The sequence below is a fragment of the Odontomachus brunneus genome, unplaced genomic scaffold, assembly GCF_010583005.1.
Source record: "Odontomachus brunneus isolate Ranch 3 - 2012 unplaced genomic scaffold, Obru_v1 Obru_scaffold_008, whole genome shotgun sequence".
In the NCBI taxonomy this organism is placed as follows: domain Eukaryota; kingdom Metazoa; phylum Arthropoda; class Insecta; order Hymenoptera; family Formicidae; genus Odontomachus; species Odontomachus brunneus.
The window spans coordinates 1,743,302-1,758,908 of record NW_022639458.1 but is presented as its reverse complement, the minus strand read 5'-3'; the positions used below and the strand labels follow the sequence as shown (position 1 = coordinate 1,758,908).

Genomic DNA, 15,607 nt, shown 5'->3' with positions numbered 1-15,607 from the left:
TGTTATCATGTGGACTATTTTTTTTAATCGACGCAAATTACCGGATAAAACAAGCGATTTAGCGATTCTGGAAACTGCTATAAAACATTCGCCCGTGGATCTATCTTCCTTAGAAATATGACACTCACGAATACAATTCACATGTTTTTTTTTTGTAATACTCATGTTTATATTTTCATAAGGATCTATTTGAATATTTCAATTTCACGAAGAAAATACAGATGGTTCTTAAAACCGTCTCCGCGTTTTTATTTTTATCACCACCGCGCGTCATTCCAGACGCTCTACTGTTTATTCTTTTTCTCTTTCTCTCTCTCTTTCTTTCTCTTTCTCTCGCTCTCTTTCGCTCTCACTCTCTTTCTCTCTTTCTTTCTTTCTCACTCACTCTCTTTCTTTCTTTCTCTCGTTCGCTCGCTCTCTCATATAACAAAATTTAATAACCGGAATATTTCTCTATACAAACGTTTTTTCGCTCTTTTATCAAAAAGGATAACATATACATCCCTCTCCCGTCCCTTAATAAAAATTTTGAATTTTGAATTTTACTCCGTCGTACATCTTTCATCCAACTCCATCCGCGCCTTTCACCCTTTCGTTTACTCCTATAATACAACTTTTTAGGAACAGATCACTTTGCTCGTCTCAAGCTTAAAAGTAAAACCTTAAAATACTTTATTTACTTTTAGAAATTTATTATTTCTTTAACCATGTAAATATTATTTTGCATGAATTTAGCTATTTTATAGCTATAATAATAAAAGTTAATTATAATATTACAATGCCTAAGTGTATCGTATTATATACAGGCTAATCTTTACGCCCTAGCTACGCGTCCAGTTAGAGATTTCGCGATAGTATCGTAGCGAGTAGCCCCCGTTATAAAGAGGATGAAGTACATTTTATGCACAATCTTACTCATTAAACGTATTCGTCTGCTAGATATTAAGAAAACCGTACTTTATGGGCTTCGTTTGAATACCGTCTTATGCGGGAAAAACGACTGCGGATCGCGTCTCGCTAAATTACCACGCCAACGTAAATGTGTTTGTGCGTTGGTAACGCATGCAAATCAATCATCTAGAACTGTCGCTATAGTGGGGAGACTTTACATGGCCGCGTTTATACGTTTATTTACGATGATAATCGATTCTTTAAAAAGGGGAACACGATGAGAAGCGTAAATAATAATTCTTCGATTTCAAGATCACGCGTCTGCAATTAGCTCCCATCGTGTACAACTACGCTCGAAAGAATACGCGTATAGAATCGTCCGAAATCTCGGTACTTCTGTTCTCTCTCTTTCCTTCTTTCTATTTCTTTTTTGCACGACTATAAGTACACCTCGTTGAAAATGAAAATAGGAATTAGGCGACGTGCGCGCGCGCACACGTATATACATACATACATACACAGATACATACATATACATACACACGCACGCATACACACGCGCGCACACACTCACGTAAACACACACACAGAAGCATATTCCACAATCGAAGAATTATGTTGTCGAATATCCCGCAGATCGGAGTCGAGCTCTGGTAAGGTCGAAGTTTTCGTCCGAACTTCAGCGTTATTCAGCGAACAAGCAGATCGCATTAATATGTATAGGAACGGAGGATGCGTGCTCATTTAACACGTATATGTCTTACATGGCAGATTATTACGGACTAGTTTTGCAGAAATTCGAATCCCACGTCTGTCTCCTATAACCTCCTTTTTCCTACAAGATTAAATACAACTTCAGGAGCGTAGGTAGTGTGGCATGTGGTACATAATCGTTCATAGCATACTTTCAAAGACGTTATTGCGTTATTTAGTCACTAAAGGAATTTCATTGATCTCTAGATACACGTGTAATTTACAATATCTCTCGCGCGCGCGCTAAAAACTCCCGACTAACTTGCCCTTTCGTTTCTTCTTCTTCTTCTCTGTCTGCCGAAACCCTATGACAGAAATATTATCGTGCTCGTTCTCTCTAATCGTGTTTATACATGCAGGAAATGATATTACACAATCGGTACAGACGTTGATTCTTTTTATCTTTTTTTTATTTAAGCAATGCTTCTTTTATTACTTTTTTTTTGCGCAACTTAACGAGCAACAACGATATTTCAGAATCTTCACGATCAGACTTAGGCCAGTGTTCATAATACGATCTTATGTTTGAGATCGTCTCATCTTTATCTTACGTTCCGAAATAATCCACACAGCATCTGAAAAGATGAACCCAAGACTATCTTGAATATAAGATCGGGCTATGAATAGTGTCCTTAGTCGCGGTTCTTTGCCGCGCGCGAAACATTGCCGCCCTTCGAGTGTTTCGATTTTGAATGTATTTCTTTAGTTATTACGCCAGTTGATTATGTATCGATTGCACCTAGCTGCTGCTCGCGTCGCGGAACGCTCGCGTTCCGCCTTACTACTTCGTTTTGCTCTCATAAGTTACGTTTCGTTTTGTGAAAAGACAGTGGAATTTCTATGAATCATTATTATCTGTGCGCGACGATCTCTCAATAGTATCTCTCCGCCCGGTTTCGATAGATCGTGCTACGATAGACGTACGTATCCCGACGAGTTGTCCGCGCGCGATCGAGCAACTGCAATGAATTAGAAAAGTCTGGAAGCGGTTCTTCTGTCGTTGAATGATAAACGGTGCCGCGGTAATCTCGGTCGTCGAGGTATTTACGTCCGTCGATTCGTTGATGCTTACCAATTGTCGATAACTGCCTCGCTCGAAACTCGAAATTGGATCAGCTAGTCAGTGCTCTCCGATAGATGTATATCTATGAAAATTGGAAGCGCGCGACAAATTGGTACCAAATGAGAGAGACAACGATTTTAGATTATCAGTTCTCGATATTCGACTCATGTGTACATCACATACTCGTAGATTAAAGCTATTTACATATAGATCTCGTATACACCTGCGATCACAATATTCGAAGGACTTCGCTCACGCGACCCGGAACGATCCCCCCGTGCCGGCTCGATAATAATAATTCGATGAATCTCTCACACCGAGAGATACAAAACGCTTTCTCTCTTTCTCATTACGCAACAATGCACGGAAGTATCGCTCTCGTGCGCGATCCTGCTCGTTTTATCCTGCGCGAAGAGATGCGAGAATTCGGAAAGCTTCATGAGACGCGCTCCTCCTCGTCGTCCGTGCCTTGAGGTTTTTCTCATATGTTGCTAGTCTGATCGGCGGGTGTACTTTTTCCCTATACAACCCCCTTAGACATCATTCTCACGGTGTTCTTCAGAGCTTGTCTCTTGTTGCAGAACCAGATCCTTATCACCTCCCTGTCGTATCCCAGCCGATGCGCCAGGGTCGTGATCTCATTGCCTGCAAAGGAAAAGAGAAAAATTCTAATGCGTTCATGCGAGTTCTAAACTCGAGGAGACATTAATAAAAAGGACCGACGAAGCGCCGAAGGTACTAATGTAACGGCGAAACTGACCGGTAGGATGTGTGTTCCTGTCAAAGTGTGCGTTCAGCAATTCTAAAGCCTGCGGCGTGAAGGAGGTCCGCCGTTTTCGCTTCTTGCTCGGCTCGACTCCGATGAAGTCCGTCAGATGATTAACGCCGCTCTTATACCTGTAATCACATGCACTACTCTTGGTCAAATTCGGAAGGTTGCATCATCGTCGACGTTTACGTAACGTTACGCCATATGCGTTAACTTTCGTGAGAAAGTACATACGTTCTCGTTTGCGATTACAGCCGCGAAATAGGATCCCGTTTAAAAAGTCCGGCCGGTTAATCGCCGTGCTTTCGCAATAATTAATTACGTCCGCCAGTTCTCTACATTGAATTCGACGTTTCCGTCTATCTTTCTCTCCCCGCTTGCGTCTCTCTCTCTCTCTCTCTCTCTCCCCCCTCCCTCCCTCTCCTCCTTTCTCTCTTTTGCGGTTTGCGAAATATTGTTATAAATCCAATATGGAAAAAAATAATTCTGTTTACCGTTTTGCACGTTCGTAATTACGTTAGCGCGAAATAGGATACTGATTAAAAAAGGAAATCGTCGGCCGGCGTCACGATACTCGTGCTCGGACACGTTCGGTCGCAAATATCCTGTACGGTATTGGATTTTTCCCTGTATATACACACATCTGGTTGATTCACGAGTGCAACTTACTCCGCGCATCGCGAAACACCGCTCGCAGCGGCCGGAGACGACAACGGCGACGACGACAGCGATAGAATCAATGTCGGCGTTGACTAAAATAAAATTAGCGATCGAATAGTCGTCACGTGCTTTCCAATTTATTTCATTCATTAATCTGCAAACCGGTTATACTTTGGATAATTTTGGACTCGTGGTCAGAAACGTCGACTGTGTATGCGTACGTGCGCACACTTTTTTCGGAAATTGTTAAGCATAAAATAGTCGTAACAGTCTTTTCGATCTTGCAACATTTTTAGCATTTTCGGTGTTGTCGAGTAAATTAATACAGGACTTTATAGGAAAATACGTTACTTCTTAAGTAATAATATCAGCATACTTAATAATACATTTTCGACAGCTAATTAACACATTACTACCAAAATTTATTTATTTGACTCTTCTCACAGTTATTTTGTTTTTTTTTCTATGTAATCGTGTAAAACAAACTTATTTTGATAATGTAAACATAAAAAAATAAATAAGTAAAAAAAATCAAACGTAAATTATAAGTTACGAGAATTTTCCTTTAACTTTCAAACTTTAAAATTGAAAAAAATCTGTTGAAGCTTTGAGAAAAAATCATTAAAAAATAAGTCAATAAAAGTCAAACGCAGATTATAAGTTACAGAAACTTCGAAACTTTCAAACTTCAAATTGACTTTTGAAATTAAAAAAATTTTTATTTTTGAAAAGTTTTTGGGAAAAAATTTTAAAGTTAACTTTTAATGAAAGTCTTTCAAAACTTATGATCCTGTAACAATTTATAACAACTTATAACGATTTATAATTTACGTTTGGCTTTTACTCTGTGCCATTTATTTTATGATTACATGTCAACGAACTTTATTTAATCATTGAATTTATAGAAAAAGAAATGTTTTATCGTCACATATGCGTAGCGAATGTGTTAAATAAACATACGTCACTTTGAGGATTTTTTAATTCGGATAACTAATGAACTCTTTATTGAAATATTATCTGCTGTCTTACATTTGCCCGACAGCCTCGATGCCATCGTTAGATCTCTACTTCTAGCAACCGGACAAATAAGCCGAAAGAAATTCAGCGCGTTCTTCCATACTGGGAAAGAGAGACCCGACCTCGAGAGCGGGCAAACTTTTTCGGCGTTATGCGACTACTCGGCGTAATTTCATTTGACGGATAGTATTTATCGGATAGTGCGGCGCGGTGCGACATGGAAAAAGCTCGCGGCCGCGACAGTAAACAGGAGAACTTCCGTTGGGACTCGCGGGTGAGCGATGAGAGGCGACTCGCTCGGGGTGGCTGCCGCGGGGGTGCGACGGGCTCGATGGTGTGGTGCTCACTCGTAGGTAGGTACGGGTCGCGGGTACCGGCTCAAAATTTATGTTTTTAATTTAACTCCAAATGACCAACTGTCGAGTCGACCGAAAAAAGTACACGGCAGGCCATTAGCATCGCGCGGTAATATTTCGTCGAATTCGCGAAAACAATATGCTAATGGAGAAGTCGGTGAGAGCGCGAAGAACCGACGCGACGATTCGACGGGGTTGGTTGGGGATTGCCGTTTGGCTGTTGGTATGTGTGCGGTGACTGGCGAGCGCAAGAGGGAAACGCAAGGAGAGGTAGGTAGAAGCGGAAGGAGGAAGGGGGCAGCTAAGAAAGAGAGGAGAAACGAATGCGAGTTAATACGTAAGGGTATGCGACTGCGGGACGGAGAAGCTGCGTGTAAGCTCGTACGTGGGTGTATACGGTGTAGTGTTGTGTGTTGCGTTACAGGTGTGGGCAAGGGAGACGTGCGGTGAGATTCGAACGAGAGGTAGAAGAAAGACGGAAGCAGAAGAACGATAGAAACGCGCAGGAGAGAAGGAAGGTAGAGAGGCAGGCAGTGAGTGGAAGGAATGACAGAGAGGGTCGTGCCGTTCCGCAGTGCCGCCGCCGGTAAGAGCGAGGTGACGGCGGTGGTGTGGCAAGAGGAGAAGGCAGAGGAGAAGGAAGAGGAGGAGAAGGAGGAGGAGGAGGTGGTGGTGGAGATGGAGGAGGAGAGATGCGCGAGCGAGCGAGCGAGCGAGCGAGCGCGCGCGCGGGAGGAGAGGTACATCAGAAACCTGATTTTAATTAGTCCACAGTTTAATTACTCGGCAGATAAATCGTGCACGTGCACCGCATAAACTAGCCGCTTTCATTTTTCCCGGACGCGGCCGGCGCACGGTCGACGCTTAGTTCTACGCCGCGCGAATGCAGGATGGGTCATTGTTGCCGGCTTCCCCCGTGAAAAGAGAAACGAGCGTGCCGCGCATCGTCGCCGCTTCCGTCATCGAATCATTCGATTGTGCCGTGTCGCACTTGCCCCGTTGACTCTTCCTCCTCCGTGGATTCAAGCGCGCGGATTATCACCGTTCTCCACGGACGATTACCGAGTCGCGCGCTTCCCTCTGTGCCGATAAACGTTTGCGGCCATTTCGCAGATTCTCCTCTTTCATTGAACGTTAAGCTTCATGTTGAAAAAAAATATGCCTTCCCACGGAATTTATCGTAGATTTCAACTTTTCCTGATTTTTGTGAAGAATGGCAAACACTCGATCTGTTAATTATTTTTCTCAATATTTGTTTTATCAGGACTGATGCATCTTAAAACTATATTGCCCATATTTCAAAACTAATGAAAATTTTGAAAAAAAATTTAAGATTAATATTTATACTGCATATATAAAAGTGATCACAAATAAGTTGACATTAATTCAAACTCTGAATCAAAAGTTATTCCACTTTAAAATGTAAGCAAATAAATATGATGATGTCAAATGACATTTTAATGACACACTAATAACGTTTCTAACGTCAATAATACTGCATCGTACATATATACCATACCATTTTTATATGGAAGTTAAAAATATTGGTATGTTTCTAATGTTCTATAACTTTGCAAGAACTATATGGGCAATACACCTTTAACACATTTTGTTCGTATTATTTGCAATGGAAACAAATTGCTTGAAAAAAACTGGGACTAAGTATTTTTTCGATAATTGTTAAAACAGAAATTTTACAATGTAAATCTGCATACTTATATCTTGCGTTTACTCATCGCGCTAAACGCAATCGCTGGATTGTGTTTCGTTAGTTTCAGAACGGGAATCGTGTACAATGCTATCTCAGGCTGAGAATTATGCTGCTATATTTAGCGTTAAATGGGTAACTGAATGCTAGTTATAATATTTAGTGTCTCTCTCTCTATCTCTCTTTCTCTCTTCCTCTCTCCTCTCTCGCGCACGCGCGCACAACGCAAGGATTGCACGCTAATTAAGCAATAATGATACCGATAGAGATCAGCGCGCCACAAACGACGATAGCGCGCCGTCTAACTGATAAATTTAATTTAACATCGGGAAAGTGTCTGCGTTATAAAAGCGCATCAGCATTTCATTTTTACGACATCAAAACCGTATCGCCAAATCCGTTTTAATCGCAACATAGCCGCAGGATTCTGATTAGCTCGTGGTGCAAGGTTCATTAGATTTTATCAGCTCGTAAAATTTGCACCTCGCGAATACGTTAGCGTGAGGCTCAAGATTTTCGGAGAAGATCGGGGAAAGGCAAAGCGAGACAAGGCAACGAGACGAAATGACGACGACGATGACAGGACGATCGGTAGATCCTCCACGACGCACATGCGAAGTCATCGTCGGCGGCCGTATTGGCGCGGCGCGGCGCGATCGCGCTCGCGCGCGGTAACGGTTTCTCTCCCATTCTAATTAACATTCCGCGTATTTATTAGACGCGGATCCGCAATTAATCAGGCGGATTCAATTAGCGAATTGCCAATTAGCACGCACGCGTTCGCACGCTCTCGGGCCCGACACCGCGAACGCGAAGTCGAGACCGAGCGCGTCGAGGCCGATTGCGAAATAATCGTGTATCAGAAATACGGCGTTAGGATTCGACGCGTAATCGAGGGACTCGGACGAGGGGGAATTCCAGTCGTTTCTCAAATTAATTGCAGCATGTTTATACGTACGTGGCGCGTCACGGAGAATGTTACGCTCATGATATACTTTCGGTGTAAGCGCGCAAATCGAATGCGCGCATCCGTTTTCAAAAATATCTTCCCACGGTGTTTATCGTAAATTTCACTCTTTTCTTCCCGATCTTTAGAAGAGATTACATATACTCGAGCTGCTACTTTCGATATTTGTGTCGTTCATCAAGACCAACATAGGGGAGACCAGAGCTAGTTGAGCCGAAGGTCAAATTTAACTATGTGCTTTATTTATGTATTTATCGTGTGAGGAACAGTAGAAATACACAAAATATTTTTTTTCAGAATATAGGCACTTTTCCCTAAGTTTCATTAAAATCGAGATGATATTACAGTTAAAAAGTGAAAAAAAAAAAAATGAATCAGGGGGGTACGTTTACGATTTTCAACATTCTTCATCACGAGTGAATAAACTTAGATAACGTGTTATAAATTAGAACGAAACTTCCTGCAAGTGTATGATACATTCTATTCCGGGTAAAAAAAGCAATTATCATTCATAAAATGATTGAATTCAGGTATATAGGTGGACAAGATAAAATTTGCCCTTATTAAAGGATCGGCATAAGATTATATGTAGAATTCGCGGAGATTCTCAAATTACTAATCAGGATATATATTTTACATGTGGCCAACTTATCCCGAGTTGCTAGCCAACTTGCTCCGACCACAGGACAAGTTGGTCATGTTGCAATATGTTCGTATTTTGGTTATTACAGGACAAAATATATTTACGGGATCGTTGAAAATAAATGATAAAAATAGAAGAAAGTTAGCCCCATCATATTTGTACAATCAATCATAACAATTAATTGACTGACAAGTTGTAACTCTGAAATTCTGAAAAATGTAATATCTCGTCCCGGTCTCCCCTATTTTAAAACACTATATTCATGTTATTTGCGGTGATAACAGAGTCATCCTTCTTTTTGAAAAAAAATGCATTTTTTATTATCTCTTTGATAAAAGTCGTAAGGGTATTACTCACCTCTCTTCCGCCTCCTTCATCCACCTCTCGAGAACGGGCTTAATTTTCTGCGCGCTTTTCGGCGTAATGTCCAGCTTTTCGAATCTAAAGTCAAGAACAGGGCTTGATCTAGTTTTCTATTTTTCTTATCTCAAGATAGATTGATAAAGACGACGTAGGGAAACGAATGTCGAGTGAAGGTGACAAGGACGTAAAATAGATGAAGTACCCAGTCTCAAGTGTTGACACGCAATGTGTCAGGGTACTTCGAAATTGGAAAGAGTACGTTCGAAATGTTCTCTTCGAATGTTTACTCTTCGCCCTTACGTCTTTGTCCCACTATATTAAAGGAGCACTAAGGCATGCATTGATTCAATAACAGGACATTGACAATGCGTGCATGCTTTAAGGTTTGGTGATGCCGTGTATGATGTTGCCAACGCACTGCGCGAGCGCTCTATCGCGCGGACGAGCAAGATGAGAGCACGCGAATTCGAGTTTCGCGACGATCATGATCGCAATCCCGAAGCTTGGACTCGAGAGCTTGGACCAGCGTGCATTAAAATCGCGCGTGTTCGACTGCGTTCCATCTTTTTTTTTTTATTCTTAGCGCGTTGGCGACATCATGCCCAAGTTTGCCAATGCCCTGGCTCGAAGAAAGTTATTTTTACAAGTGCTCCTTTCGCATCTCTTTTCCGAACGAAATTAGAAATTAGTGAGAGTGCTTGCAGCTATACCCAAATATACACGTCGGTTCTAAACGAGAGAGGGGATCGATTTACAAATCGGACGAGCGCAAAGTGGACGGGTAGGAGGAAGAAGAGGATATATTAGGATATATTATCGATAGACTCGGATCGTCCATCTTATTTTTGTACAAAGCGTAATTCGCCAATTCTACAAATACCGATTGTTTTGATTCTATCTTTCTTTTTTTCTTTTCTTAAGGATCCTTCTCTCACGACCGCCGAGAAGTTCGCGCTCGATTTTCCATCGTTGGGTATAACTGCGGTTTCTTAGAGGATTTTAGAGTTTTAGATTTTTAGGTGAATTAAGTAGCATGAGGGGTGTGAACGTACGTAGCTTGCTGCTGAGAGGCAATCTGCGAGGCAGCGTACATCTGGGTAGCCAGGGCACTGGGGAACAATCACCAATGCTTATGTTAGTCGATACGATAAGAATTCTAAGAGGTATAAACATTTTCTCGGTTTGCTACCAGTATTACCACGGTGGTTCCCACTCGCGCCTCGAAGACACACTCGATCGGAGGCAACGAATCATAAGATAGCGCGGCACTTTGGAAATCCCATATCGAGGAAGTGGTTAGCTTTTTGTACGTAATAATTAACGAGCGCGAGAAAAATTTCCGTGAATGCGCGACTGAATGGTTTCCCTATATTCGCGACTTATTATATTGGAGAAACAAAGTTTGGATTTAATATACATTGCATAAATCAGGAACCATCGTGGTGGATTGCGGTATAAATATAAGTTCATTCTATAATATTTCAAGACAAAATGATAAAACGCGCCTGTGGAAGCTACGTCGGAACTTCTCGAGACCTTGAGCGAATTCATTGCAAAACGTCGACTAATGACACGTGGTAAGGTAATTTTGCTGATCACACTCGATCGTCACGCGAAGAAGAAACAGGAGCGTAAGACTGCTTCGAAATTTTCTTGCGAGCCTTATCGTACAACGAGTGTCGTTATTGATTGTCGTCCCTAACAGAAAGTGCTCTTGCGAAACCATCGAGTACGAGTAACCATAGTTTTTGCTACTCCGAGACAAAATCCCAACCCTTTCTACGCCATTTCCAGTGACCTGGCACACTGTCGTTTTACACTCTACCATATTATTGAATTCTCATTAGCGACGTCCGTTTGCGCGAGGTGGACGAACGGACGTAGCGAGAACTAACCTGCATATGGCACTTTGGCTGTACGCGGGCCCCTCGGTGACACTCAGGGCCTGCCCAACTTGGGTCTGCGTCAGGCCCAGAGACAGTCTGCGTAATTTAAACACCTTGGCGAACTCCTTGATCTCATCCAAATTGATCCCATCGACCACGTTGTTAGTGGCCTCATTAATCGTTGGCTGGTCTGTAAAGGAAACTCATGCTGTGTCCTGTGTCTCTTTTCATTTGCAACAAATTAAAAAAAGAAATGAATAAATGAAACAAAAAGTGACTAGTTTCCGAGAAAATTTTAATAAATATAAGCTTTGAAGTCAAGTTAAAATTAGCACAAATATTTTCGCGCTATATTTTTCAGAATTCTTCCAAGTCACAAGACTCTTACTTGGTTCATTTTTAGCCAAAATATAAGCGACAACATGCAAAATAATTCAGAAGAATATTACGCGCGAACATCTGCCGGTTTGTATCGACTTTGAAAGTCTATATTTATTAAAAAAGGAAAAAACAATTTCTTAAATCATTTCTATTTATCGACATCAACGCTAACGCCGATATTAGAATTACTCTCGCGTGGCAAATTCAGTCTAGTTGCTCGGTGGAATACATTCGACGAATTACACGCAATTACACGAATCGCGAGCTGGCTGCGGAAACGATACCACACCGCTCGTGAACGAGAGATGAAGTATTTGTGGTTCAAAGGGTTAATGCGATAAGCAGCGCCGTCGCATCTCCGTGATTAGTTTTCTAGAGACTCTAATAGTGCATTTTAAGCAAGGATCCATTGCTGGTCATTTGGCAGTTCCAATCGATTCGTCGGAACGCACGAAAGCTCCGGCGAGAAGGCCACATAATGACATCAAGCGGTTTCGTTAAAGTAGCTCGAGCTACACCGATTTCTCTCGTAAATCTGTCACCCCGAATGTATACCCACGCAATAGCAGTGCCCACATATACTTTGCGCAATCTCGACCAGTTCGCCTGGTTTCTACAGTGCGCAATAAACTGCAAATACTTCTTCCGCGATGCTATTTCTACAATCATTCATTTTCAATCACGAGACTTTAAATTCTTCGCGCGCACGCGTGCGCCTCGAACGAAAAGCTGTGAACGCATTACAAGATCTTTGTCGTCGACACCAGCGAAGTAACATTATAGACTGTTGTATTGAGGGATTTAGCACAAGTGAAAACTTCGTTATTTAATATATAAAGTTCTGTCGACAAATTTGTGTAAAATCAGAGTTGTATCGAAGATTTCAAGATTACGTCTACGCGAATTATTTACGTATTTCCTACGTGATGTATACACGGTCGTTGTATACATGTAAACAATGTAAATTATGTAGAATATTGCAAATTATATTAAAATATACAAAAATGAATAATTAAATTATGAGACAGTCACAGTATCTGTTTTGATATTAATCATAATGTAACGTTTAAAAAAGATAACAAATTGCATGAAATTTTCATTCCATTATGTGACAGATTTAACTCTGAAGAGGTAAAAATGTTACCAGAGAATTCTGTGAACTTTAATTTATCGAAAAACAAATATTAAAAATATATAAAATATAAAAAAACATAAATTTACATCAGAATTTTAAAGTTGAAATAAAAATATAGACTTTTCTTAATTAATTTTAGAGCAACTCATACGTTCTTTGAATGACATAGATAATTCGTAGATTACTCTTTGTCCAAATAGATGACATGTCTGCACGTAGACACAGAATATCATAATTTATATGTAATCGCCTATGCATGTGTATAATTAACGTGGATAATAGCTGAAAGAACTGAAAATGAAGATGTATTTCACTGTAGACCTGTATGTATAACGATAAAACATCAAAATCGTTGTAAATGATAAAATTAATATTTTAACACGCACTGAATGCCCAGGCATTTATATGGAAAAATTAAAAATGATGGATAATGTCATCCTCCTTCAATTACAACCGAGCCCCTCGGGGCCTCTTTGCCTCTATGAAAATTTTCCCAGAGCTGACAGTCTTTAATAATACCTTGTCGATGCCGTGAAGTAAGTAAATGTGTGAGCATCGCGGCGTATTCGCGTTCAGTTCGCAAATTTCGAAGGACCACGGCTTTGACCGTGATTGCGGTTACCGGACTGGGCTAGCGAGTTTCGTGCGGATTCCAAGTTGCACGTTCCGAACAAATGAACCAACGAGACTTGTTCGGTTGGCCGGCGTTTATTCATGGACGGAAAAATTCATTCGAGATACATCGCCGTATTATTCGCGCGTTTGTTCTCGCATGCACAAAGTAAATGGAATACAAATCGCTGGGGCGCCATTTTTCTCCGTAATTGCGATTTTGCCTCCTGATCTCCGCGCGAGATCACCGAGATCCTATCGGAGACGGGTTAACAAAGGCAGATATTTATGAAGTAATGGTTCCAGCTGGCTCTGACAATTGAGAATCGTTAGGCCTCACGCGCCGGATGATTATTCCATCGCGACGGGATGACGGAGTGCCAGTCCGTCGCGCGATGATTGTGAATTATTAAAATTATTGTCGGCCAACTCGCGAGGTTACGCGCGCCGCTGGAATCTTTATGGCTTCCTAGAAGGCAGTAAGTAACGAACTAATGCCCCGTAATGAGCCCGGCGCTGTGCGATATCCTATTAGAGCTATCAAGCGCACACGCGCGCGATCGATGCGTTCGAAATGTTATTATATTTGCTGTCGGCTTTCGAGCGCGCGCGCGCGTTAAACATTAAATCGTCTCCTCCGCCGGGACGGACAATGGCGACAATTCGCTGGCATGTAGAGTGCCGTCGGAGAGAAATGGAAAGCCTGCCGTACTCATGCTCGTGCTGCGACCGGTGGAACGAGGCGCGCGTATTCTTTTTAATTAACGGAAGGGCACACGTTTGCGAATTCGCGGCCGTAATCGAGCGTCGCGATCGCGTCTTGTCAAAAATACCCGCAGAATACGACATGCGAGCCGGGCGTCGTAAGAGTAAAGGACACGCTTTTGCATGTGGTAATTGCTTCTTTAAAAGTGATCATTATGCATGCAATCACTTGTCGACTTCGTATAGGCAAGATAGATGATTGCGTTATAGGAAGACGGTGTCTCCCGCGAGAATTGTAATTAAAAGCTGTCAAGCAGTAAAACGCGGCTACCTTCGAGGAGCGCAGCTCGATTATCATTTTCGCACGGGCAAATGGGCATCGCTTTCAAGCGTTCCACCGTCACCGGCCACGATCGCGAGAACGAGACTACTTGACACGGGTCATTTGGACTCTCTCTCTCTCTCTCTCCTTCTCTCTTAGGAGTCCTAATGCATTCCGATCTCGTTGACTAATATCGCTACATGATAGAGGATAGATGAAATAAATAAAATGTATGTCTTACTCGGTGAATCATTCAAGAGATCATCCTCGTCCTCCTTCGGACTGTGCATACTGCTGGGGGAAGCCTTCACTCCGGCACCGCCAGGTCCATGCGTCGTCGTGATAGTAATCTCGCCATTACTGGCGGCCAATCTGTTCAAAGCAGATGCCGCGGACACTACGGATTCGTTCAAAGGCGACGACTGCTCCGGCCTCTCTCTGTGATGTTTTTCCGTCGACTGTGAACGATACAGTAAGCAAGGGGAGGGGAACGGATTAGTGGCTCACCGGGAAACGACAATGCTCCTGCTTCCACGCCAATTATGCACTTAATAATGAGACGGAATCTCGGACCGGGACACTTTAGAGTCTAATTAGTGGGAGGAATGCCGCTGGCGCGGAATACTTTCTTAACGAGATCGCTCGCTATCGGGAATTATTCGGGTTACTTCGCTGATCTCGCCGCGGTTTACGATCTCTCCGCCACGAAACCGCGACGCGGCGTGCCGCCCGAGCGCGTCTCGCACGATCCGATGCGGAAATCCGCGCCAGTGATTGCCGTCCGCGTTTAAAAAAAACACAGCAAGGATAACGCGCATCTCTTCACGACCTCGACGGAATTTTATTTGTCAGTTGGCTTGTGATCGAGGTAATCGCGACAAAAAGTGCACGTGTACAACAAATATATCGTGGCGGGTCGCTATCGGGACGAAATGCGAAATGCGTGCGGTTTCCATAACAATACAACAATATGCGTGTTATCACGGAAATACGAAGTTTATTGTAAAAGAAAAATATTGCTTTTTCAACAAATAGCGATATGTCTATCAATTTTGTGATAACACGGCACGAAAAATTCTACTATTGATGTTTTTGTGTTTGCGAAAACACGTAAAGTTACTTAATTACCCGAACGTGGAATAATGCGTGAAAGAAAATAACACGCAAATAAAAAAAAATATATATATATATATATATATATATATATATATATATATATATATATATATATATTTATTTCTTTGTCGTTAATGAAAAAAAATTTTTTTACGGATTCGTAAATGCTAAACTCACACGGATCGCTAGTAGTGTTATGCTTTGGAACACGCACACGCACACACGCACACACACACACACACACACACACACACACACAC

At 42.0% G+C, this 15,607-nt stretch overlaps 1 protein-coding gene across 7 annotated transcripts in view; it reads right to left on the bottom strand.

The window, feature by feature from the left end:
• Window positions 1-108: 108 nt before the first annotated feature.
• Window positions 109-15,607, bottom strand: part of LOC116854145 (POU domain, class 6, transcription factor 2) — a 158,176-nt gene continuing 142,677 nt past the window's right edge. For 4 of the 7 annotated variants that reach the window (XM_032835769.1, XM_032835770.1, XM_032835774.1 and 1 more), the window contains 6 exons: window positions 14,473-14,689; window positions 11,086-11,266; window positions 10,243-10,299; window positions 9,185-9,268; window positions 3,468-3,619; window positions 109-3,352 (listed from right to left, as the gene is read on the bottom strand). In XM_032835769.1, the coding sequence (XP_032691660.1) occupies window positions 3,228-3,352; window positions 3,468-3,619; window positions 9,185-9,268; window positions 10,243-10,299; window positions 11,086-11,266; window positions 14,473-14,689 (816 nt within the window). In that variant the 3' untranslated portion in view covers window positions 109-3,227. The remainder of the gene's footprint in view (window positions 3,353-3,467; window positions 3,620-9,184; window positions 9,269-10,242; window positions 10,300-11,085; window positions 11,267-14,472; window positions 14,690-15,607) is intronic. The other 3 variants (XM_032835771.1, XM_032835772.1, XM_032835773.1) reach the window with 3 other exon arrangements.